The sequence below is a fragment of the Orcinus orca genome, chromosome 8, assembly GCF_937001465.1.
Source record: "Orcinus orca chromosome 8, mOrcOrc1.1, whole genome shotgun sequence".
Classification (NCBI taxonomy): domain Eukaryota; kingdom Metazoa; phylum Chordata; class Mammalia; order Artiodactyla; family Delphinidae; genus Orcinus; species Orcinus orca.
This window is the reverse complement of record NC_064566.1, coordinates 69,154,927-69,180,347: the sequence shown is the minus strand read 5'-3', so window position 1 is coordinate 69,180,347 and position 25,421 is coordinate 69,154,927. Positions and strand designations below refer to the sequence as shown.

The following is a 25,421-nucleotide window of genomic DNA, read 5'->3' as shown; positions in this document are numbered from 1 at the left end:
GTCATTGTACCCTCTGATGTTTTGCCATGAAACATGGCTTCTGTGGATAGAGCACTGCTCACCACCTGCTTGCTGACAAGACATAATGCTGGGAAGTGGTAAGAGCCAGAGCTGGGAATCAGAGGCTGGCGTTTCTGACTCTTGCTCACCGTGATTCTAGTAAGTTCTTAACAGCTTGATTCCCAGGAACAAGGATACTAGCCTTGCTGACTGCACAGGCTTGTTTTGGGCTGAAATGAATAATGCTCTCTGAAGGCTTTTTGCAAATGTCAAGAGCTCTACAAACCCACGTGGTTGTTTCAGTTGAAGTGGACAGGGCTCTGCATTTCCCGTGGCAACGACACTTGTCTAAGGACATTGTGACTTATCTTTCCGTATGTGGAGATTTAGTTTCTTCAAAGAGAAAAAGAAAACTATAAAAACTGTAGGACTTAACCTGGAGTAATGACATGGGGATTTTTCGTAATCTTTATATAAATGTCATTTTTAAAGAAAGAAAAGTGTATTATCATGCTTGTATATCTGGAACTTGAGTTTCCTTGTTCACCACCATGCTATTACTATTCTTTACAGACTTGGCATTTATGTTTTAAGTCCAAAGAATTTCTCATTCTTTAATTGTATTTAAAACAGAGGTATGACAAAGGAGAAGGTAACAACAGCAATGCTTTATAGTTTCTTTATCTTATGTCCATGAAGTAATAATTAGTACTAACAGGAAAGCATTAATATTTGGCACATATATTTTAAGTGTGCAAACAGCACATTCCAGGTCTTTTGTGTTAAAAGAGAGAGACAGGGGGCTTCCCTCGTAGCGCAGTGGTTGAGAGTCCGCCTGACGATACAGGGGACACGGGATCGTGCCCCGGTCTGGGAAAGATCCCACATGCCGCGGAGCGGCTGGGCCCGTGAGCCATGGCCGCTGAGCCTGCGCGTCCGAAGCCTGTGCTCTGCAACGGGAGAGGCCACAACAGTAAGAGGCCCGCGTACCACAAAACAAACAAACAAACAAAAAACAGAGAGACATTACAAAGATGAATGCAGCAACAGTAAGCTGTATCTTTTTTTCCTAAAAGAAATGTTAGGATGTTTACATAGCTATTCATTTCAAAAAATCATTGGGTTTTTAAACGTAGTACAACAGAGCTGCACTTGATCCGTTTGTATTTAGAATATAGTGTGTCCCTTTCCCTCATCATGTGTTGTTACAGAGGAAATGGGTTTCAGTATACATGATTCAGGTGGGAAAAAACTGCATATTTAATTCCAAACTATTCCTCAGACTGGAGAAAAAAATCTCTTTTGGAGAAGTCATGTTTATTTTAGAGTAACTGTAGCTGAACAATTTGTTTGTTAATGCAGAAATACAAACAGCTTTATTGAACAAAATACTATGTTCTAGCTGCCTTACAGAAATGATTTACTCAGGAAAACAGAACAAAATTTCTCAGTTTCACGAATCAGCTTTGTAACTATTTTGCCAGAGCTTTTTTCCTTGGGGTGGGCGAAGCAAATAAAAAAGTTTAAAAGCTCATATGTGTCTGTTTTGTTTTAGCTTGGTGTGTTTATTAAGAGTAAATTCTGTGTGTCTTTGCAGTTCATCAATATGTGTATTCAGAAGTTGTTCAAGTTCTTTTGCTCGCTTCTCCTCCTCCAGAAAGAAATGCTGTGCGGCCAAAGAAGCGGGGAAGGCTATATCTGGGGGCAACTGAAAAAAGAAAAAGAAAAGTTAGATGAGGAACACAAGGTCTTTTACAAAAAGTTTTCATATTTCTTGGTATGCTTCACCCCTGACAGAACACTGCAACTCTTAATGAAATAATGTGTCTTGAGCTGAACTCTCTACACCAGTGTAATACAGTTGCTGCTAATGAAACCCTTAAGGAACGAAAACAGCAAGTGAAGAGTATAGTCGAGTCGGGCAAAGAAAGCTTATAGAGGAAAGAAACTTAAGGCTGGGCTTCAAGGGGGCTCGCTGCTGCATGGAGGTGGCCAGGTGAGGTGGGATAAAAGCATGATGTATAGTGGAGGTGGGTGCGTAATGCTGGGCTAGCTTGTTTGTCCAGCTGCAGTTGAGAACACTTCAGTGATGAGTGCCTGCTTCCACCCTTCATGTGGTATGGAAGTGCTCAGTTAACTGTGACCTGTGTAGTGCTTATTTACACACACACACGCACACACATACAATGGGTGGCTGAGGAATAAAGGGCAATGATACCATAATTTTACAGTGTTTCGTTCAAAATAATTTGTTCAGTTAATTTAAAAAAATAAGTTGGGGAAATCTGTACTTTAATTTTTTAGTTCTGCGGCACCCCCCAGACTTTTCTTCAACTTTTGTTTTATGGGAAGAATGGGATTTTTATAAAGCGTTTGGAGAGTCAGCGATCCGTATGCAGGTGAACTCTGTCATAGGGGGATGTAGTTCACAAGTCTGGCCTCTGCCAGAAGTGTAGGGATTGTGGCAGATGACAGTGGAGTACTGCCAGCTTATCCAAGTAGTAGCCCCAACTGTAGCTGCCGTGCCAGGTATCACATCTTTACTGAAGTAGAATGTCACAGTCTTGGGGACATGGTATGCTGCTGTTGATCTGGAAAATGCATTCTTTTTAATACTCAGTAAGGAGGAAGATCAGACGCAGTTAGCATTCTCACAGGATAGACAGTACACATCCATGTTCTCGCTCCAACATTATGTTTTATGTTAACGATGCTGTCATAATACACTCTCAAGGAGCCTGGACCACCTGGACGTTCCACGGACTGCAGACTATAGGACATGATACAGTAACATGAACATCATGCTAAGCCCTGATGAGCAAGAATTGGCAAGCATGTTGAAGGCTTGGAAAGACACAGGTACTCCAGAGAGTGAAAGGTAAACCCCAGAAGCAATTCAAGGCTTGACACTATGTTTGTAGGTGTCTGGTGATATGGAACATGTCAGGACATCTCCTTTTAAGCACAAATTAATGCGCCTTGCATTTCTTATCACCGTGAAAGAAGCATAAAGCTTGGTAGGTCTCTTCAGGTTTGGAAGGCAGCATTTTCCACTCTTGGGAGGAATAACCTGACTCATTTATTACGTGGACACAGAGGCAGTTTTGTTTGTTTTTGAGCAGGGCCCAGAGCAAGAAAGGGCTTTGCAGTAAGTTGGGAATGGGGGGAAAAGCAGTCCTGCTAGTTGGGTGAAATGACTTAGCAGCTCTCATACTAGAAGAATTTCTCATAGAGAAGAGTGCTCTGTGGAGCCTTTGGCGAGGTTCGGCAGGGAGTTGTGTTACAAACCCTTGAGATTCTGCAGCAAGGCCATGCCATCTGCTGCAGAAAACTGTATACTATTTGCAGAACAGTTCCTGTCACGCTAGTGCGCCCCGGTTGAGACAGAGCATCTAAGAAGTAGACAGGATGACTTGATCTAGCTTCTGTCCTTGGCCACTCCAGTGGAAATTATGCATGGGCCGAACAGCACCATCTCCCTTTTACCCAGGTTCATCTAGCTGCTGTTCCTGTTGAATGGCTGATCTGCTTGCAGTAGAGGCCAAAGCTGAGCTTCTGATGTGGCACCGTCCCTCAAGGACATCAGCCAGCCTCTCGGTGGCAATTAGATTACATCAGGTCCCTTACACTTTGGAAAGGGCAATGTGTTATCCTTACCAGAACTGATGTGTATACTATAATCTGCCTTTCCTGCCTGCAGGGCCTCGGTCAGCACCACTATCCGAGGGCTCACAGAGTAACTGATTTACTGACATGAGATCCTGATTAATAATAAACGAGCCTACTTTACAGCAGAGGAGTGTGGCAGTGAGGGCATGACCGGGTATCTACTGGTTCTACCACATACAGCATGAAGTGTCTCCAGAGGATGCTAGCCTGATAGGCTTCTTGAAGGCACAGCTGAGGAATTAGCTTGGAAATCATATCCCACGCGGATGGGGTGCCATTCTTCAGCGTATGGTAGAGACTTTAAACCAATGGCTGTTATAGGCTGCTGTGTTCGTAACAGTGATCTGGGAACAGAAGGGAGGATGTAGGAATGGCTTCACTCTCTGTTGGCCCTCTTGGAGAACTTGTTCCTTCTGTCTCTGTCTGGTTGGTCTACAGGTCTTTGGTCTCAGAGAAGCAATGCCTCTCACCAAGTGAGACTGTAAGAGTCTCCCTAAACGTAAAGCTTTGGCTGTACCTACTCACTTTGGCCTCCTCATGCTGACAGATCAGAGGCACAGAAAAGAGGGACTATACTGGCGGCGGGAACTGACCCCAAGCATCATGAAGAGGTAAGGCTACTACTACATAATGGAAGCAGTGAGGAATAGGTTTGGAACTCGGGTAATCCACTGAGGTGGTCTTTTGGTGCTCTCATGCCCAGATTTAAGTGTAGATGACAAACCACATCCTGATAAGGGCACGGGAACCAGGGGCTCACCCCACAAGGCAAGCCACCTGGACCAACAGAAGTGCCAGTTGAGGGGGGCGGGAACCTAGAGTGGGTGAGGAGATGATGAGTATCAGTCAAGCCCTTGAGACAGCATCAAGGGCTGTAGTTTGCTCTACCAACCCTCCTCTGTAAATTCTCCCAGAAATTATAACCAGCCAGAATCTTGGAGAAGCTATGCCTGAATGGAATGAACAACATGAAAAGCACATGGCTCTGAGTGGTTCAAGAAGTGGACCGCAGTGGATGCCGCTGGTGCTCTACCTGGATCCCTTCACCAGGCTGGTGCATCTGTCCTCCAGCTGCTGCGGGTTTTGGCTGCTAACAGCTCAGAGCTGGCCACTTCTCTGGAGATCTGCCTGTGGCTAAACTGGAGCCTCCCGCCTCACCTGGGAAGTTACTATTCCCCCCTCTTCTCAGAGGCAGTGACTGATTGACACAGGGCCCGGAACACCAGCCAAGAAGATGGCAGAGTAGAAAGGCCCTGAGCTCACCTCCTCTCACAGGCACATCACAATCACAACTGTCTGCAGAACAACCATCGAAGAAAAAGACTGGAACCTTCCAGGAAAGATCTTCTACAATGAAAGGCATAAAGAAGGAACCACAACAAGATGGGACTTGCGATATAATCAAATCCCACACCCTCCCAGGTGGGCGACTCACAAATGGGAGAATAATTATATTGCAGAGGTTCTCCCACAGGTGTGAGAGTCCTGAGCCCCACATCAGGCTCCCCAGCCTGGGGTTCCAGCACTGGGAAGAGGAGCCCCCAGAGCATTTGGCTTTGAAGGCCAGCAGGGCTTAACTGCAGGAGCCCCACAAGACTAGGGAAAATAAAGACTTCACTCTTAAAGGGCTCACACAAAATCTCACGTGCACCAGGACCCAGGGCAAAAGTAGTAATTTGATAAGAGCCTGGGTCAGACCTACCTGCTGACCTTGGAGAGTCTCCTGGAGAGGGAAGGAGTGGCTGTGGCTAACCCTGGGGACAAAGACACTGGTGTCAGACATACCGGGAAACATTCAACTGCATGAACAGTCCTGACAACTGACATCTTGGATCATTAGCACCAAGACCAGGCCCCACCCAACAGCCTGCAGGCTCCAGTGCTGGGGTGCTTCAGGCCAAACCACTAAGTGCGCAGGAACACAGCCCTACCCATCAGCAGACAGGCTGCCTACAGACTAAAGAGCCCACAGCCGCCTGTGGACACACCCCTAGACAGGGCCCAGCCCACCAGAGGGCCAAGACCCAACTCTACCTACCAGTGGGCAGGCACTGGCGCCTCTTGCCAGGAAGCCTGCACAAACCTCTAAATCAGCCTCACCCACCACAGAGCAGACACCAGAAGCAAGAAAACTACAATCCCACAATGCAGGCCTCCTGGGACTAGCTGGGCCCTGGCCGTGCCCAGTAGCAGGCCAACGCAACCTTCCAGACACCTTGGACCCCATAGTCAACTGCCTCCCCCCGCAGTGATCTGAAATGAGCTCTGGGATCCCAGGGCCCTGCAGCCAGACTCTAGGAACCAGCTCTCCCTGCCACTATTCCAGCACTAACCCCAGGATCTGGCTTTACCTGCCAGTGAGTTGGCGACAGCCTCAGTCTTTGGGACCCTGATTCCACCCACCAGTGAGCACTAGCCCCAGGGCCCCCTAGGATTCCACAACCAGCTGCCTCGTGACCAGGCCCCACTAAACTGCAGCCAGCAGCAACTGCACAAGGCAGGGCCTGGCAAACAACCAGACTAGGGGCCAACCAAGCCTTCCAGACCACCCACATAGCCTGTCATAAGAGGAGGACCCACCCAGCCCTCTTAGGGGGAACCCCTAGAGCATATACCGTGGGTGCACTGCTCAGATGCATAGGATGCCTTCTCCAAGGTCGAGAAACGTTAACTTACCAACCACATACATAAAAATACAAATAGCAACTTAGACAAAATGAGGTGGTAGAGGAGTATGTTCCAGACAAGATAAATCTTTAGAAGAAGAACTAAGTGATATGGAGATAGTCAATCTACCCGAGAAAGAGTTCAGAGTAATGATCATAAAGATGATCAAAGAACTCAGGAGGACAATGGATGCACAGAGCAAGAAGTTAGAATTTTTTAACTAAGAGTTAGAAAACATAAAGAACAACCAAACAGAGATGAAGAATACAATAACTCAAATGAAAAATACACTAGAAGGAATCAATAATAGAATAAATGATTCAGAAGAATGGATCAGTGAGCTAGAAGACAGAGTAGTAGACATCACTGTCGCCGAACAGAAAAAAGAATGAAAAGAAATGAGGACAGTTTAAGAGACCTCTGGGACAACATCAGGTGCACTAATATTCACATTATACGGGTCCCAGAAGGAGAAGAGAGAGAAAGTGCCCAGGCAAATATCTGAAGAGGTAATAGCTGAAAACCTCCCTAACCTGGGAAAGGAAATAGTTACCTAAGTCCAGGAAATGCAGAGACTCCCATACAGGATTAAGCCACAGAGGAGTACACTAAGACACACAGTAACCAAAATGAAAAAAAATTAAAGAGAGAATACTAAAAGCAGCAAGGGAAAAGCAACAAATAACATACAAGGGCATCCCCATAAGGCTATCAGCTGATTTTTCAGCAGAAACTCTGCAGTTCAGAAGGAAGTGGCACAATATATTTAAAATAATGAAAGGGAAAAACCTACAATCAAGAATACTCTACCCAGCAAGGCTCTCATTCAGATTGGATGGAGAAATTAAAATCTTTACAGACAAGCAAAAGCTGAGAGAGTTCAGTACCACCAAACCAGCTTTACAACAAATATTAAAGGAACTTCTCTAGGCAAAAAAGAAAGGCCACAACTAGAAACAAGAAAATTATGGAAGGAAAAACCTCACCAGTAAAGGAAAACCTAGGAAATCATCCACACACAAAGCTAGTAGGGAGGTTAAAAGACAAAAGTAGTAAAATTGTCTATATCCACAATAAGCAGTTAAGGGATACACAAAACAATTAGATGTAAAATATGATATCAAAAACAGTAATCGGGCTTCCCTGGTGGTGCAGTAGTTGAGAGTCTCCCTGCCAATGCAGGGGACACGGGTTCGTGCCCCGGTCTGGGAAGATCCCACATGCCGTGGAGCGGCTGTGCCGTGAGCCATGGCCGCTGAGCCTGCGCATCCGGAGCCTGTGCTCCGCAACGGGAGAGGCCACAACAGTGAGAGGCCCGCGTACCACAAACAACAACAACAACAAAAAACAAACAAACAGTAATCATGAGGGAAGGAGAGTACCAATGCAAGGCATTTAAAATGCATCTGAAATTAAGAGATTAGCAACTTAAAACAATCATGTATATATGTAGACTGCTATACCAAAACCTCATTGTAACTACAAATGAAAAATCTATAATAGATAAACACACAAAAAAGAAAAAGGAATCCAAACATAACACTAAAGATAGTAATCAAATCACAAAAGAAGAGAACAAACGAAGAAAAGGAAAAAAAAAAAGACCTACAAAAACAATTAACAAAATGGCAATAAGCACATACATATCAATAATTGCCTTAAATGTAAATGGATTAAATGCTCCACTAAAATACACACACTGGCTGAATGGATACCAAAACAAGACCTGTATATTTGCTGCCTATAAATTACCCACTTCAGTTCTAGAGACACATACAGGCTAAAAGTGGGGGGATGGAAAAAGATATTCTATGCAAATGGAAATCAAAAGAAAGCCAGAGTTGCAGTACTTATATCAGACAAAATAGACTTTAAAATAAAGGCTGTTAAAGAGACAAAGATGGACACTACATAATGATCAAAGGATCAATCCAAGAAGAAGATATAACAATTGTCAATATATATGCACCCAACATAGGAGCACCTCAATATATAAGGCAGATGTTAACAGACATAAAAGAAATTTACAGTAATACACTAATAGTGAGGGACTTTAACACCCCGCTAACATCAATGGACAGATCATCCAGACAAAATCAATAAGGAAACACAGGTCTTAAATACCACATTACACCAAATGGACTTAATTGATATTTATAGAGCATTCCACCCAAAAGCAGCAGAATACACATTCTCTTCAAATGCACATGGAACATTCTCCAGGATAGGTCGCATGCTAGGCCACAAAACAAACCTTGGTAAATTTAAGAAAACTGAAATCAAATCATGCATCTTTTCTGATCACAACGTTATAAGACTAGAAATCAACTACAAGAAAAAGAATTGCAAAAAGCACAAACGTGGAGGCTAAACAATATGCTACTGAACAACCAATGGATCACTTAAGAAATCAAAGAGGAAATTAAAAAAAATATCTAGAGACAAATGAAAAGGAAAGCACAGCAATCCAACACCTCTGGGATGCAGCAATAGCAGTTCTAAGAGGGAAGTTTATAGCAATACAATCCTACCTCAGGAAACAAGAAAGATCCCAAATAAACAACCTAACCTTACACCTAAAGCAACTAGAGAAAGAAGAACAAACAAAGCAAAAAGTTAGTAGAAGGAAAGAAATCATAAAGATCAAAGCAGAAATAAATGAAATAGAGACTAAAAAAAAATAGAAAAGATCAATTAAATTAAAAGCTGGGTCTTTGAAAAATAAATAAAATTGATACATTTTTTAGCCAGACTCATCAAGAAAAAAGAGAGGACCCAAATCTTAGAAATGAAAAAGCAGAAGTTACAATGCAACCAACACAACATAAAGACAAAAGATCATAAGAGACTACTATGAGCAACTATGTACCAATAAAATGGACAACCTAGAAATGGACAAATTCTTAGAAAGGTATTGATACAATCTCCCAACACTGAGAAATAGAAAATATGAACAGACCAATTACCAGTACTGACATTAAATCAGTCATTTTAAAACTTCCAACAAAAAAAGTCCAGGACCAAATGGCTTCACAGGTGAATTCTATCAAACATTTAGAGAAGAGTTAAGACCTATCCTTCTGAAACTATTCCAAACAACTGCAGAGGAAGGAACACTTCTGAACTCATTCTGTGAGGCCATCACCCTGATACCAAAACCAGAAAAAGATATCACAAAAAAAGAAAATTACAGACCAATATCACTGATGAACATAGAAGCAAAAATTCTCAACAAAATACTAGCAAACAGAATCCAACAACACATTAAAAGGATCAAGTGGGATTTATCCCAGGGATGCAAGGATTCTTCAATATATACAAATCAATCAGTGTGATACACCATATTAAGAAATTGAAGGAGAAAAACCATATGATCATCTCAATAGATGCAGTAAAAGCTTTTAATAAAATTCAACATTCATTTATGATAAAAACTCTCCAGAAAGTGGGCATAGAGGGAACATACCTCAATATTAATAAAGGCCATACAGACAAACCCCCAGCTAACATCATACTCAATGGTGAAATGTTGAAAGCATTCCCTCTAAGATCAGGAACAAGATAAGGATGTCCACTCTTGCCACTTTTATTCAACATAGTTTTAGAAGTTCTAGCCACAGCAATCAGAGAAGAAAAGGAAATAAAAGGAATTCAAATTGGAAAGAAGTAAAACTGTCACTGTTTGCAGATGACATGATGCTATACATAGAAAGTCCTAAAGACGCTACCAGAAAACTACTGGAGCTCATCAAAGAATTTGGTAAAGTTGTAGGATACAAAATTAATATACAGAAATCTGTTGCAGTTCTATACATTAACAAGAAAATATCAGAAAGAAAATTAAGGAAACAATTCCATTTACCATCGCATCAAAAAGAATAAAATACCTAGGAATAAACCTACATAAGGATGCAAAAGACCTGTACTCCAAAAGCTATAAGACACTAATGAAAGAAATTGAAGACCACACAAACAGATGGAAAGATATACCATGTTCTTGGATTGGAAGAATCAATATTGTTAGAAATGATCGTACTACTCATGGCAATCTACAGATTCAATGCAATCCCTATCAAATTACTAGTGGCATTTTTCACAGAACTAGAACAAAGGATTTTTAAATTTGTATGGAAACACAAAAGTCCCCAAATAGCCAAAACAATCTTGAGAAAGAAGAACGGAGCTGGAGGACTCATAATCCCTAACTTCAAACTGTACTACAAAGCTACTGTAATTAAAACAGTATGGTACTAGCACAAAAACAGACACATAAATCAATGGAACAGGACAGAAAGCCCAGAAATAAACCCATGCACTTATGGTCAATTACTCTATGAGAAAGGAGGCAATAATATATAATGGAGAAAAGACCATCTCTTCAATAAGTGGTGCTGGGAAAAGTGGACAGCTACAGGTAAAAGAATGAAATTAGAAGATTCTCTAACACCATATACAAAAATAAACTCAAAATGGTTTAAAGGCCGAAATGTAGGACCAGATACTATAAAACTCCTTGAGGAAAACGTAGGGGAACACTTCATTTCAGGCACCCACTCCCATGGTCATATCCTTGACATTGTCATCAGTGATAACTGCATTACTTACTAATAAAGATTTTATGCAACCCACCTATTATCCTTCCATCTGACTTAGTCTAGTATTCCCACTTTCTCATATCTTCCTTCTTTTCTAACTCTGCTCATATTCCGTATCCATTATGATAACCATTCCACAACTTGTCCCTCCCTATATCCTGGCTTTATCCTAGGTATTTGGTAAAACCCAGGCCTAATTAAACTGCCTGCACCATGCCTGTACCTGAGCAACTGAATGCTGGGCAGGTGGATGGAGGAGAAATTACATTACTCTAGGGACTGGTTTCACTTGAAATTCATGACCACAAATTCAAAGGGTTAGTTAGCACTGCCTGGCCATTCTACTGCACTTCCCTAGTATGTTCACTTTCTCACTCATGGCATTGTGGCCTTGCCTCTTTCTCAGGTGGAAACTCCTTCATCTCTCCACACCACTTGCACCTGGAGCCATATTTTAGGCCATACTCTGTTTCAGAGTCTTCCTTCTACCTACACTGTGGATTCTATTCCTTCTTACCTGCTTAATGACTTTGCTTCTACAAATGAACCTCATCCCTCCCTGGGTCCCACCCCACCTCTTTCACCATCAAACTTTCCTCCTCTCCTTGAAGATGCCCATTGGACCACTAAATGTTATGGTCTAAGGCTCTGTCTTGGGACAACTTTTCCATTTATACTCTTTTAAGTATTATCAACCAGTCTGATAGATTTAAGTATCAGCCTTATGCTGATTACTCCCATATTTTATTTCCAGCTCTGATCTCTTCCTTGATTAACAGGTTCACATATCTATTGCCTATTTAATATCTCCATTTGAATGTTTAATAAACACTTTAAATTTAAATGTCTAACCTAGAAATCATGATTTTCTCCTCTAACCCTGGCTCCTTCCTAGCCTTCCATGTCAGAGAGTGGTATGAGCATCTACCTGAGCTCAGGCTGAGATCCTAGGAGTCATCTTTGAGTCCTCTCTTTCCCTCTCTCCCATAGCCAATCCACTGTCAAGTCTGATCTCTCCAAAACATTTCCTGGATCTAACATGGGATGCCTAACCAGTTTAAACATTTTCTGGGGTTTTTTGTTATTGTTTGTTTTTATAATTTGTATCTAATAGTGCTATATCATGGAGAGGCACTGAAAAATTACATAATACACTTTGAATACAAGCAAAGGTAACTGCTAAGAGTACTACTAGTTTCTGAGGTGAAAAACCTACATATCTTTTAAAAATACGTGATTATGTTCAGTAAATCAAATCACAAGGTAGAAAATTTCAGCAAAGAACTGGAAACTAAAGAGAAAAATCAAATGAAAATCCAAGAACAGAAAAATAATAAAACTGAAATTAACCTACATGAGACCACTTCCTCAAGGCTGGCTCTTCATCTTATGCAGAGACACCAACACAGAGAGTCAGGGAAAACGAAGAACAAAGGAATATGAAATTTAAAACCCTTCCCACCTGTTTTATGAGGTCGGCAAAATATGATACCAATGCTTGACAAAGACAACAAAGAAACATTACAGACTAATTTTTCTCATGAACATAAAGCAAAAATTCTAAACCAATACGAACAGACCAAAGCCAGTAATCAAGTGTGTTTATTCTAAGAATTCAAAGTTGGGTTAACAATCTAACGTCAAGAAAAAAAACACCACATTAACAGAGCAAAGGAGAAATTATATGGTCATTTCAATAGCAGTGGAAAAAGCATTTGATAAATTCAATATCAACTCGTGAAAACAAAGTTAGCAACGTAGGAATAAAAGGAACCTTCTTAATCTTTTAAAAGGAACCTACAAAATATATATAGCAAATATTATGTACAATGATGACATATTGAATGCTTTCCCTTTGCAATTGAAAATAAGAGAAAGATGCTGGCAATACCACTTTTACTACTGAACATTTACTAGAGGTCCTAGTGTACAATAAGGCAAGAAGAAGAAAAGAAAGGTATAAAGATTTGAAAGTAGGAAGTCTAACTATCATTATTTTGATTCTGAATATAGAAAATTCAAAGAATCTACAGAACTGGAAAACATGTATAAATTCAATTGAATATTTCCATGGAAAAAGGGACTGAGGTCATACCTTGCATTATATGCAAAAAATTAATTCCAGGTGTATACTTAAGTAAAAAATAAAGAGTCAAAGCTTCCGGAAGATAACATAGGATAATATCTTTTATAACTTTGGGACAGGCAAAAGCTTTAAATAGGACACCAAAAATATGAAGCATAAAGGAAAAGATTCATAAGTACGAATGTATTAAAATTAGGAACTTCTGGTTATCAAAACATTCCATTAAGGGAAGAGGCAAGCAAGAGTGGGAGAAGATACTTGCAATACATATACTCAACAAAGGGCTTATATCTAGAATATACCAAGAACTCCTATAAATCAAGAAGAATAAAGAGAATCCAATAGAAAATTAGGCAAGAAAATCAAACAGATACTTTACAAAGGAGGATATCAAAATAGCCAATAAATTTATGAAAAGGTGCTCACCTCATTAGTCACCAGGAAACAAGAATTAAAATCACAATAAGATGTTGCTACACACTGACCATAAAAGTTAAAATTAAGACCAATAACACCAACTGTTAGAATATAGAAAAGGAGAATACTCACACACTACTTGTAGGGATATGAACTGACTCAAACAGTTAGGAAAACAGCTTGACAGTACCTGCTAAAGCTGACCTTATGCATATTCTATAACCTAGCAATTCCACTCTTAGATATAGATCCAATGGAAATATGTACACATGTGCACCAAAGGACACTTGCAAGAATGTTTTTAGAAGCAGTATTTGTAATTGCCCCAAACAGCAATAATTCAAATATCTCTCAATAGTAGAATGGATAAATTGTATCAGTATCATTATATAACAATCATTATATATAGTATTTATATACAATGTAATACTATAGAGAAACAAAAAGGGATAAACTACAGCCAACAATATGGATGATGACTCTCATCAAACAATGTTGAAACAATGTTGAGCAAGGGAAGCTATACAAAAGAACACATATAGTGTAATACCATTTATATAAAATTTACAAATGGCCACAACTAATTTACGATGTTAAAGGTCAAGACAGTGGTTATTTTGGGAGCGAATCAGAGTGACTGGAAGGGCACAGAAGGGAGCCTCTGGAGTACAACTAATGCTCTTTTTATTACTTGGGTAGTAGTTACACTGCTGTGTTCCCTTTTCAATAATTCATCAAGCTGTCCAATTCTGATTTGCACATGTTTCTGTATGTATGTCAGAGTCAATAAAAGAGTTTTTTTTTTTTTAAAAAAAAAACAGGCACAAAAAATCACTCGTAGCTCTTTAAAATATACAGATCTTTGAGGGGTCTTAGAATGTGCAGAGGTGACTTGCATTTTTTTTTTAAAAAAAGTCACCAGTAATTCTGGCCTGTTCTAGAAGTGAAATACTTCATGAAACATTATGGATCCTTTCCTTCTATAGGTAGTCACGGCCAGATGATTCACAAGACCCATCTTGGAGTCCTATTCAAGGAGCAATGTTTTTTTTTAACCACTATGTACACATCAGTATGTCAGTATCAGTGTAAGAGTAATCACCCCATAAAGGAAAAAAAACAATAACCAATAATCAGCAACTCACCATTGGGAATACTTCATCATCACTAACCAAAGGACTTGTCATTTCTTTGGTTTGAAATGGCGAAAGTGGCAACGAAGGTGTTGCACTTCTGTTTGGCTCACGATCGTGGCTAAATCTAAAAGAGAAGGACTGGTTGTCGTTATTGCTCCCAAGGACACCTGCTTATTTATGGGGCTAAGGATTTAAATTTCTCTGATATCTAACTGTGAGGAAAACACAACAAAACGTTTGTGCTTGTTATCTGGGTATTTCTTGGAAAATAATTTTGCTGATAATTTCTATTCCACTTAAAAGACTTAGAACAATTAATAATGAAGCAGAAAACTTTTATAATTGTTAAAAAATATTCTGCCATTCTTATTGCCTACGTTTTTTCCCTTTCTGTGTTTTACTGTTTTATCTCTTGGCCATTTAATTAAATAATATTAAAACAGTTTGAGAAAAATTTCAAAACAGTTAACACGGCTGCCCTTGACAGTTCTAAATAGGTACTCTTTTTTTTTTAATTTTCTATTTCACTTAACCTCACTGGCTTTCTTAGCAGAGTTATTCCTTTTTTTTTTTTTTTTGATGCTAATACGTCTCTGTATAATAATAATTCTAATTTCTAAGGAGCTTAATAATTTATAGCATGTTTTCAATTTACATCATCTCCTGAACTCCTCCACCCTTAGTTGTATGACCTTGAGCAGGTGACTATATCTTTCTGTGACCTTAATTTTTTCATTTATAAAAAAAGGTTGTTATGAGAATTGAACTCCACAATTTGATGAAAGGCACAGTATAGAATTTGCTGTTTGTGCTAAGATATGGGGTAGAAGATGAGACTGAACAAAATACCAGTGAGATTTTAAATTTTGGTATGCTGACTAAACAAATGAATAATGAAACAAAGAAACAAACCAACTTACCCTAAAATTTTACACAAAAAGGTCCTAACAGTAGGGGCTGTTTGGAGCTAGATAAATATTTTTTCTGAACCTTAATTCATGAAAATGGGGTTTAAATTTAATCAAAATCATCAAAGACCATGAAAACATAAAAACCCCCTGAATTTAAAATTATTTATTTTTACTAATAATTCAAATTCTCCACAGGTATTGATTAACCATTTTCAAAGTCTTCATATTTTAACTTCACACCGTTCAAAAAAGTTACATTCTTTTCCTCTGTTCTTATCCAAAGACTATCTATATAAACTTGTTTTTTATTATGCAAACATTTTCAAAGCTATGCATACAAATAGCAATAAAAGGTAAGTGAGGCATCTGTAAATTGGTACATAAAAACAAACACAACATGCTTTACATTTTTACTTATCTTGAAATAGATCTTTTTTTAAAATCCATTCTTCCAAACCATAATTACCATGGAAACAGGACAGCAAATTAAACTGAAATAACATGGTTTATGATGTGCACAATAAAATGAAACCTCCCACAATTCAAATAGAATTACAACAATTGCCTAGTACATCTGCACAGAATCTTCAGCTGAACCTTTTAATTTGAATGAGGCTACCATCTATACTTCAAAGCACAGTGGGGAAAAAATAAGATAATTATAGAAGTGGTTCAAGAAATATACGTCTCTCTATAATCTCAATTATACAGAGAATTCAGGGAAAGTATTATTTGTCTTAAATTATCTAAATAATTATCTCAATTATCCATTTGGCTTTGGATGTATAGATACAATTTTACGGTCTTAACTACTAAAATTTATGTATGAACATTCTCTTTATTGTAAGATCAATAAAATGTAGAAATTGAAAGGAAAGACTACATTATGAAGTAAAGTACTTTTGCTTTAAATCATCTTTATATCTAAGTTGTTCTTCTAGAATACAGTTATTCAAATACTTCATAAAACTACCTTGCAAAAACATGCTAAGAATATCAATTTAAAAGCTATCTTAAAAATTATTTCAGAAGGCTTTTAATACACTCTCACAAGCCGGTCTGTTCAATTAGCTTTTCCACAGGCCCCATTCTAAGGCCTCTGCCTACTTTGCCAGGAGTGCAGGACCTGGCTGCTTTGCTGGGGAGCAGAACTCTATCCAACGGGAGTCAGCTTGAGACCTCAGTCAACTCTGCACAGTTTACAGAGTTGTCCGACTGTACATCCAATCCTGGCCCTCCATTAATTTTATAACCCTCCTTGGGCTGTCGCATAATGTCCTCAGCATGGAACAGGATCCCTGCACAAACTATGCTAATTTACCTGCTTCCAGCCTTGCCTTCTAACACTCCACATAACGCTCCCTTATTCTATGAACTACTCATTATTTCCTGGCCTAGAACTCTTTCGCCTGCTGTGTTTTTCTCCTGATTAAGCAACACCATGGTGCCAAAACTTACTCAACTTACTTTTTTGCTTCTAACCAGCTATTCATTCCTTGACAAGGGATCCTGTAGAGTGGTTAAGACAAACCTGACTTTGTGGTTTTTTAGTATTACAAACTTTTAATTTATTGACTAGATTTGCTTGTGATTACCAAAACCTTTCCAGTACAGGATATAATTTTTAAAGCCGTATATTCAGTTTTAAGTATGAATCGTATATAGAGATAAAGCTCCATTTATTATAAAACTGATTTGCCATTAAAATTAGTTGTATATTAATAGCTCTGGATACCACTACTCTAAGTGAGAATGTAAATGATTCTTAAACTTCAAAACTCTAACTTTAAAAACCTTTTAAAACATTTAATACATCCTCACCAAATTTAATTTCATCTCATTCATTAATTTTTTTTAAAGTGCTGAATAACTTTCTTATTGGAAAGTAAATCCTCTGGAATATCCTAAAAGGCTTCACATTTTAAGTGGATGAGCATGAAAATTTTCTTATCACTTCTAACAGGAGTGAAAAACAACAACAAAAACTGAGTCACCTCCAAGTGGATAAAAGATTATTTTAAGAATACAGTATACAAATCTTCCTCAGGTAAAAGCAAGAAGTGGCTAAAAATTAGACTACAGACTTAAAAATTTTGTGGAACGTTACCTTTATATACCTTTACCTAAAAGCCTTTTCCTTTCTAAAATAGCTTAATATGACCTTATTGCATTAACCATTGATATGTAAATATGACTATGTATTTTTTAAAATTATTTTCTGCCTAATCAATACACACAGCTTTCACTATTTGACCTCACTGAGCCGTGCTGTGAGGGAAGGAAAGCACATTGCCTTTTTCACTTGCTAAAATTAATAGATATGTGCTTTACAGTTCTCCACTGGTGAGTTCACAGTGTCCTTGCCTCTCAACAACTCTTTCCCCATAGTGGGTTTTATATGGTAATAATTTATTCAGAACATTTGAAATGCTGTTTCTTTTAAAAAAATCAGGTCACTGGAGAACACTGAAATCAGACAAGCCATTAAAACAAATTTAATGAAACTTTCAACAAATCAGACTGGCAGGACACAAGGCTTTGCAGCAGGAATAGTCACCCAAACTGCTTATTAAGATAGTCTCCTGCTGAGCATTTTACCTCTTATGCTGCTCTCTGTGTCCCCTACTGTCTTGTTTTCGTTAGGCATGTTTAACACATTCCCTACTGCCTGGCAAAGAGAAAAGGGAGCAATCCAAACAATAAAAACACTCTTTAAAAATAGTAAAAAGCAGAGTAGCTGTCTTTTTGTTTAAATAACAACACCTAGTACCTTCATCCAAGGCTTTCAAAGTTATTCCCAACAAGCAAGAATAGGAAACAGTGTTGTGCATCTAATGGGCACTCAACACAGACCAGTGACTAAGATACACTGGAAGATCCTTTGTAACACAGGGGCCTGCTTTCTCCTACAATGAGAAACTATACAGATGGGGTGGTGAGTTGACCCATGGAGAAATGAATCCATAGTGTAGGGAAGCACTTTGTAAAGCGTTCATTCTATATTAGAAAATACATTCTTACCCTCAAATCAAGATTAGGCCCCTTTGGACAGATTTTCAGTTATACTGGCCGGTCAACGTGGGCACACTCACCAGAGAACCGGGCCCTGGTGGTGCAGTGCCCGCTTTCATCCTCCCCACACTGCTTTTGTGCTGCTGCTCCCACCCCATCACAGCACCCCACGCACAGTGCTTGTTTTGGGTAGCAGCCAGTCTTCCCTTATTCCCTTCCCTAACCACCTGAAGAGGAGTTATTACTTTAGCACTTCTGAATGCTTTCTGTTTCTTACATCAGTTTAGAATATATCCCTCTAATACATACAGGGCTGGGGCGGTGAAAGTGGGAGAGAGCTGTACTACATCCGCAAGAATGCTGAGCAGACATTTTTAGTACGGCCCCTGGATTTATGGATTTATCTACCTGTAGAACTGGACCGCTTAATTACAAAGATAAGCCTGGCATCACTCCTCCCCAACAGGACTATCTTTTGAGGAAATGTCAGATTCAGCCATTTGTTTATCCACCAAAATAATATACTTTTTAGGTACTGTGAGTTGTTGGAGTAGTATTAACATTATTATAAATACTAACAATTTTGTTGGTAATAATAACATCAGTGATAATGGCTAACATTTAGGGGACTATATAGTTTACATGGAACTATGTTTTCTCGTATAATCCTCAGAAAACCCCTATAACTATTATCTGTATTTGTCAGGTGGGAAAACAAAGGTTAACTGAATTTCCCAAAGTTGCAAATATTAATTATATTTTATGAAAACAATATGTAAAGTTTTCATGCTAAGCATTATGAGCTTCAAAGCAAAAGTTGTATTGAAGTTGGGTCTGGACTTATTAATTTGCCGTTTCTAAGCACCATGGAATGTTAATAAATGAAATAAGTTTGGGGAATGTTGCACATCACACCTGTTCCTGGAAACTCACAATGTAATTAGCAATATTAATGACTTTGAGAAATCCTGTAGAAAAGAAACTTGTTTGTCTTGCTGAGCATTTTCCAAGTATGGGAAAATGGTGAAAGAACTCCAGAGACAGCTCTGACTCCATAAATACTTTACTAAAGTTGAAGAAATTAGCCAATTTTATGGCTGATGTATTTACTTAAATTTTGAACTAAGACATTTTAAAGAGCCTGGGGATAATGAGGGCAGCAGATAGTGATTTTCCACACTCTTCTTTTCACACAGAAAAGACCTCTCTTACACATTCATAGGTTCTTTCCTATGAAATGACCACAGTTTTTCACCACTGCCAGAGTGTCAATATAAAGTGTATATATATTTGAAGTAAAGTCAGACATGCTATCTTCCTATATTTTGACGTAAAAAATAAGATTACTTATTTGTATATTTTGTATGCCACATCAGGTTCTAAGAAGGGTGTGAAGTGACGAAAACTCATTTTAACACTCTACCCATTTCACTGTTATACTTTGAAAGCTATTGGCAACACAGAATTTCATATAAAAAATGGTATATCTAGACTATTGAATTATCACCATAAAATAAATGTTAAACAACTGAAGAGAAAGTATATAAAATTATAATTTGAATTGTTTAAAAATAAATGTCACTTAAATGTCTGTACATTTATGTCCTTATGTAATGGTGTCAGCATACCAATCTTCATTTTTTCCCTTATTTTTTTGGCTCTGATAGGCATACCTTCCTGTTTCTTTGTAGGTATTTTGGTTAGCCCATGCTGATTTTCCAATGGCCTGAAGTTTTGCAAGATCATTTTGAAGCCTTTCATTCTCATATTCCAGTTTGTTAATAGATGTATGCCTTGCATGTTCCCTGTTAGTGAAGTCCATACTCTAGAGAATAAAATAAACTATCATTGAAAAAATTGTTACTTACAAGTGACGCATGTTTTCTGTGCGTTTGGACACACGTTGGAAAGACCCTTTAATTTGAGTCAAGTGATGTCGCTCTACTCCTGTGTGCCTCCTAAATGCCTCTTCTCACCCCCGCCTTCTCACAACACAGGTACTCAGGGACAGCTGCCACTGAACACATCCCAGTAAAAGGGGTGCACACACTACTGCCCACGCTCCAGTACAGAAAAGGCTCACTCCACGCATTACCGTTCTCTGCAGCTAGAAGAAATTGGCTAGATAAAGGAGTTTTTGTGTTTATAGGGTATGCCTTCTAGTGCTGATTAATAATGGAACCAGAATTAACATAGCTTTCAATTTTAAAAGATTTTTTTCTGATTAAAACAATACGTGTCATTATAGAAAATCACACATCAATTCCCCACTGTTGGGTGATGCAACAAATTATATACTAAATCCATGTAGACTGGGATATGATTCTGGACCATTCTATACCAAGATCATTAGATCCTGGTTGAGAGCGTGCCAATACCACACAGTTTTGAGCAATGTAGCTACATGATGAAGTTTTACTCTCTAGTACGGGCAACCCAATTTTAATGTCTTCATAAAAGAATAAGCAGCATATTTAAATCACAAAATGAGAGGTTTAGAGCAAGAAGAAAGATTCCTGATGCAGTTTTAATTAAATGCTGTAAGAAGTTTTTTAGGGAGAGTCTAAACTTTTTTTTTTTTTTTGCGGTGCACGGGCCTCTCACTGTTGTGGCCTCTCCCGTTGCGGAGCAACAGGCTCCGGACGCGCAGGCTCAGCGGCCATGGCTCAGGGCCCCAGCCACTCCATGGCATGTGGGATCTTCCCGGACCGGGGCACAAACCCATGTCCCCTGCAGGTGGACTCTCAACCACTGCGCCACCAGGGAAGCCCTAAACTTTTTTCTCACAAAATTTTAAAAAACAGGATATATACTCACATGAAAACTCATGAAAATGCTTTAAATGACCCCATGTAGTCCTTTATAGTGTTATGATTCGAATACCCATAAATTATGTAGTTGCTGATTAAACAATAGCTCTCTGCTTTCAGAAGGATAATATTTTAGCACAAAAAGCATGACATGAGTAAAATATCTTTTGAAGCTACAAATGTCTATGTTTCAAAGCTCATAAGACTATAGTTGATTATGGCTTAGAACTTTCATTTATAAGTTTCTAAATTTAAGGCTTTGAGTGCCATTTCATATGGGCTGCCATGCCATAAAGTCATTCAAAAATTTTTGACTAATTGCACATTTAAAATTATTCATATACTATCATATTAGTATCAACATTGATAAGTATAGAAATATATATTAGGCATTTAAAATGTTTACCTATTTGTCTTATTTTTTGCTTCACAGGCAAAGTCTGTTTATTAAAATTTTTGTTTACTGCCTAATGTATTATAGAAGTTTATGAATTTTAGAAAGATCTTACTTTTGAATGAAAAAAAAAGTGCTCCAGGAGATCAAGTGTCCTCAAAACAGTACAGCAAGGGTTATATGCTTATATGTCTATTGACCAAGATGCCCTTTGGGAAAGAAGGGCCATTCAAGGTATTTCTCTGCTTGTTAGGCCCTTGCCTTTAGTATATCTCAACTTTGCTCATTTGAGATACACTGCTGCATATAAAAGAGTAATCTATAATCTGCTTTAAAAGAGAAAGGATTGTTTATTCTAAAATTAGAGCAGATTTGTGATAAACATAAAGGAGGCAGATCTTATAAAATTTGTACGCATAAGGAGAATACTCATACGCACAGATCTGTTTGAAAAAGATCTTGGAAAAGATTCAAAATTTTACTCCTAAAAAGACATCTACTGGTCAAAATATATAATTCTTGATGGTCTGCTGCTCTGTTACAATTTTATTCCAAAATTTTCTATAAAATTAGATTCCATCTGTGACTCTTTGGCCCAGTGTTGGTTTAAAGTAATTAAGAATGATAGTAATGATTTTTTTAAAAACCCAGAATTTTCTAAATGCACCAAAATTAAATGTGGTGTGAGCATGACCTGAAAGAATTACACAGGTAATGTATCTACACGATTTGTATTTAAAAGTGTTTTCCAGTTTCCTGGACAACATTTTGGGGCTCTCTCGTTTTATTTTTTTCCAAAATACTTTTCTAGGGATTCCAGAAATATATCCTCCACTAGATGGTTATCATGCATTGATTAAACTTTACCTCTGTACTGCTGATCAGTTCTTTTACAGGCCCATTATCTCAATTTCTTGTTTTTTTCCTCCCAAATTTTACGGTTTCATAGTTTTTTTCTTTCGACTTTTTTTCTTGAAATGGAAAAACCTGCTGGTGCCTGTTTACTTGAACTCACCGGCTCAAGGCTAGTTGAGGTGCTGAACCGTCTGAATGATAGTACTTTGTATGTGCACTTTTTCTCTTAAATTCATGTGTATTCTACAATAGTAATTAGGCTAACAAAGTACTTCTACAGAAGGACTGGCTTTAATCATGTTAATTTAAGGTTACTATATTAATTTTTAGTATATAAATGGATTTTTAGATGCTTATGAGGGTACTAATTTTTTATGCTGTTATTTTGTTTAGCAAACTTTATGGATAGTGAAAGGCAAATTAGTCTTAAAAATTACCATAAATTCTGAGTTCTGATTAAATCTAACTGGATTACACCTTCATTAAATAAAAGAAAATTTAACAAATACAAATATAGGTCTAAATAAATATGGAATCACAAAAATCTATCATGATAAAATTGATTCTTCATAATTTACCCAGGAGCAGAATAAAGATAAACCCCTCACTTTTCTCCATACAGTCAAGTTTTTGCACAAAAAACCTCTTGCTAGTACTGTTCCTATTCTAAGTGTCTCACTGAGACCGGAGGACAACTTACATACCAGGTGGATAGTCCCAACAGTAAATTCTCCAGAGGAAAATGGGGGTGGTCACAGCCCCAGGTATGCAATAGGTTAGAACTGAGTGCAGGGCTGCTGTTCCTACCTGGGTAGGTCCTACCACTGGGTGGGTGTCATTTTTCAACCTTTTTTTCCCCTAAGTGTAAATAATCAGGGAGTTTCACAATTAATTAAGCAGAAAAGTTCTCAAAGCTCTAGTTATTCAGAAATGACCTACCTTTATATCAGTAATTCCATTTGTCTAGGAAGGAAAAAATAATTGTTATTTTAATATTATACAAATGCTACATATTTTAGAAGATCTAAAAATAATGATGTAAATATTATGTTTCTTATTGCGTGAGGTAACGTTTCAGCACAAATTATTTAATTGTATGTTTACTTATTAATTTTAGTGATTTCAGAGCAAATTAACTATCTAATTATGGGATTTTAACATATAGCAGATATGAGTTTTCTTTATTTAATCTTTAAACAGATAAGTGCTAAATAGGTGACAATAGATTATAAAGGCTTAAAGAGCCGAGTCATATTGAATTCTTTTTTATTATTCAATAGACACAAGATTTTTCTCTTTGGGCAGTGGCTTGACTATTTCAATTATCAAAGTCAATTCCAAATCTTCATATATAAAAAATGGAGAGCAATTATAAAGTCAACTTCCTATGAGGGGAATGTGTTCAAGATGGCATAGTAGGAAGATCCTGAACTCACCTTGTCCCAGGGGCACACCAAAATTACAACTACTTATAGAGCAACTACCTATGAGAACAACCTGAAGACTAGCAGAGAAGATTTTCCATGACTAAAGTTATAAAGAAAGAACCACAACGAGACGGGTAGAAGGGGTGGAGACACAGTATGGTCAGGACCCACATTCCTGGATCAGCAACTTTCAAATTGGAAGAATATCATAATTGCAGAAGTCCTCCCCAAGGAGCAAGGGATCTGAGCCCCACATCAGGCTCCCCAGACTGGGGGTCCTGTACCAGGAAGATGAGCCCCTAGGATGTCTGGCTTTGAATACCAGCAGGACTTATGTTAAGCCAGAGGGCTGTAGGGAACAGAGACTCTGCTCTTCAAGAAAACACACAAAATTTCTCATGCTCCAAGTCTCAGCACAGAGGCAGAGTTTGAAAGGATCCGGGATCAGATAAACTTGCTAATCTTGGAGAGCCTCCTGGAGCGGCAGGAGGCAACTAGGACTCCCCTGGGGATGATGATACAGGTGGCAGCCATTCTTGGGAGCTCGTTCTACCACATGGATACCAGCACTGGCAAGCGCCATTTTGGAGATCTCCCTCTAGCCTCTTAGTGCCAGGGGTTACCTGCCCACCAGCTGGATGGCATCAGTCCCAGGACTTCATGGGCTGCACATCCAGCTGTGCCAGGACATGGCCCCACCTATCAGAGGTCTGGAACCAGCCTCAGGCCCCACAGGCCCCATGGTCAGCTATGCTGGGGCCCAACTCCACCCACCTGTGGGCCAGCATTCACCACATGAGGCAAAGCCTGGCAGCCACCCTCGCAAGGGCCCAGCCCTGCCAACCAGTGTGCCCACAGTAGTTAGCCATGCCATAAGAGAAGGGTTCATGCAGCCCACATATGAGGCATCCCAAGAGCACACAACTCTGGTGAATAGAGGGGAGTGTTCTGCTGGGCCCCATAGGACATCTCCTACATAAAGCCACTTCTCCAAAATCAGGAATCATAATCAACCTACCTACTATGAAGAAATAAAAACAGAAAATTAGGCAAAATGAGGTGAGAGAGATATATATTCCATATGTAGAAGAGGTAGGTGAAGGGAGATAAGCAATCTACCCAATAAAGAGTTCAAGGCAATGATTTTAAAGATGTTCAATGAGCTCAGGAGAAGAATGGATGAACACAGTGATAAGTTTAACAAAGAGTTAGAAAATACAAAGAAGAACCAAAAAGAGCTGAAGAATACAATAACTGAAAAAATACACTAGAAGGGATCAATAGGAGATTAGATGATAGAGAGGAATGGGCCAGTGAACTGGAAGACAGTAGTGGAAATCACCCAACCTGAACAGAAAAAAGAAAAAATAATTTTAAAAAATGAGGACAGTTTAAGATACCTTTGGGACAACATCAAGGATACTAATATTCACATTATAGGG

General features: G+C 38.7%; 1 protein-coding gene across 6 annotated transcripts in view; it reads right to left on the bottom strand.

Moving 5' to 3' along the window:
* Positions 1-637: 637 nt before the first annotated feature.
* The window catches only part of DEUP1 (deuterosome assembly protein 1), a 103,860-nt gene continuing 79,076 nt past the window's right edge, over positions 638-25,421 (bottom strand). For 5 of the 6 annotated variants that reach the window (XM_033431926.2, XM_049713648.1, XM_049713647.1 and 2 more), the window contains 4 exons: positions 23,492-23,515; positions 20,167-20,318; positions 14,580-14,694; positions 638-1,708 (listed from right to left, as the gene is read on the bottom strand). In XM_033431926.2, coding sequence (XP_033287817.1) covers positions 1,532-1,708; positions 14,580-14,694; positions 20,167-20,318; positions 23,492-23,515 — 468 coding nt within the window. In that variant the 3' untranslated portion in view covers positions 638-1,531. The remainder of the gene's footprint in view (positions 1,709-14,579; positions 14,695-20,166; positions 20,319-23,491; positions 23,516-25,421) is intronic. The other variant, XM_033431927.2, reaches the window with a different exon arrangement.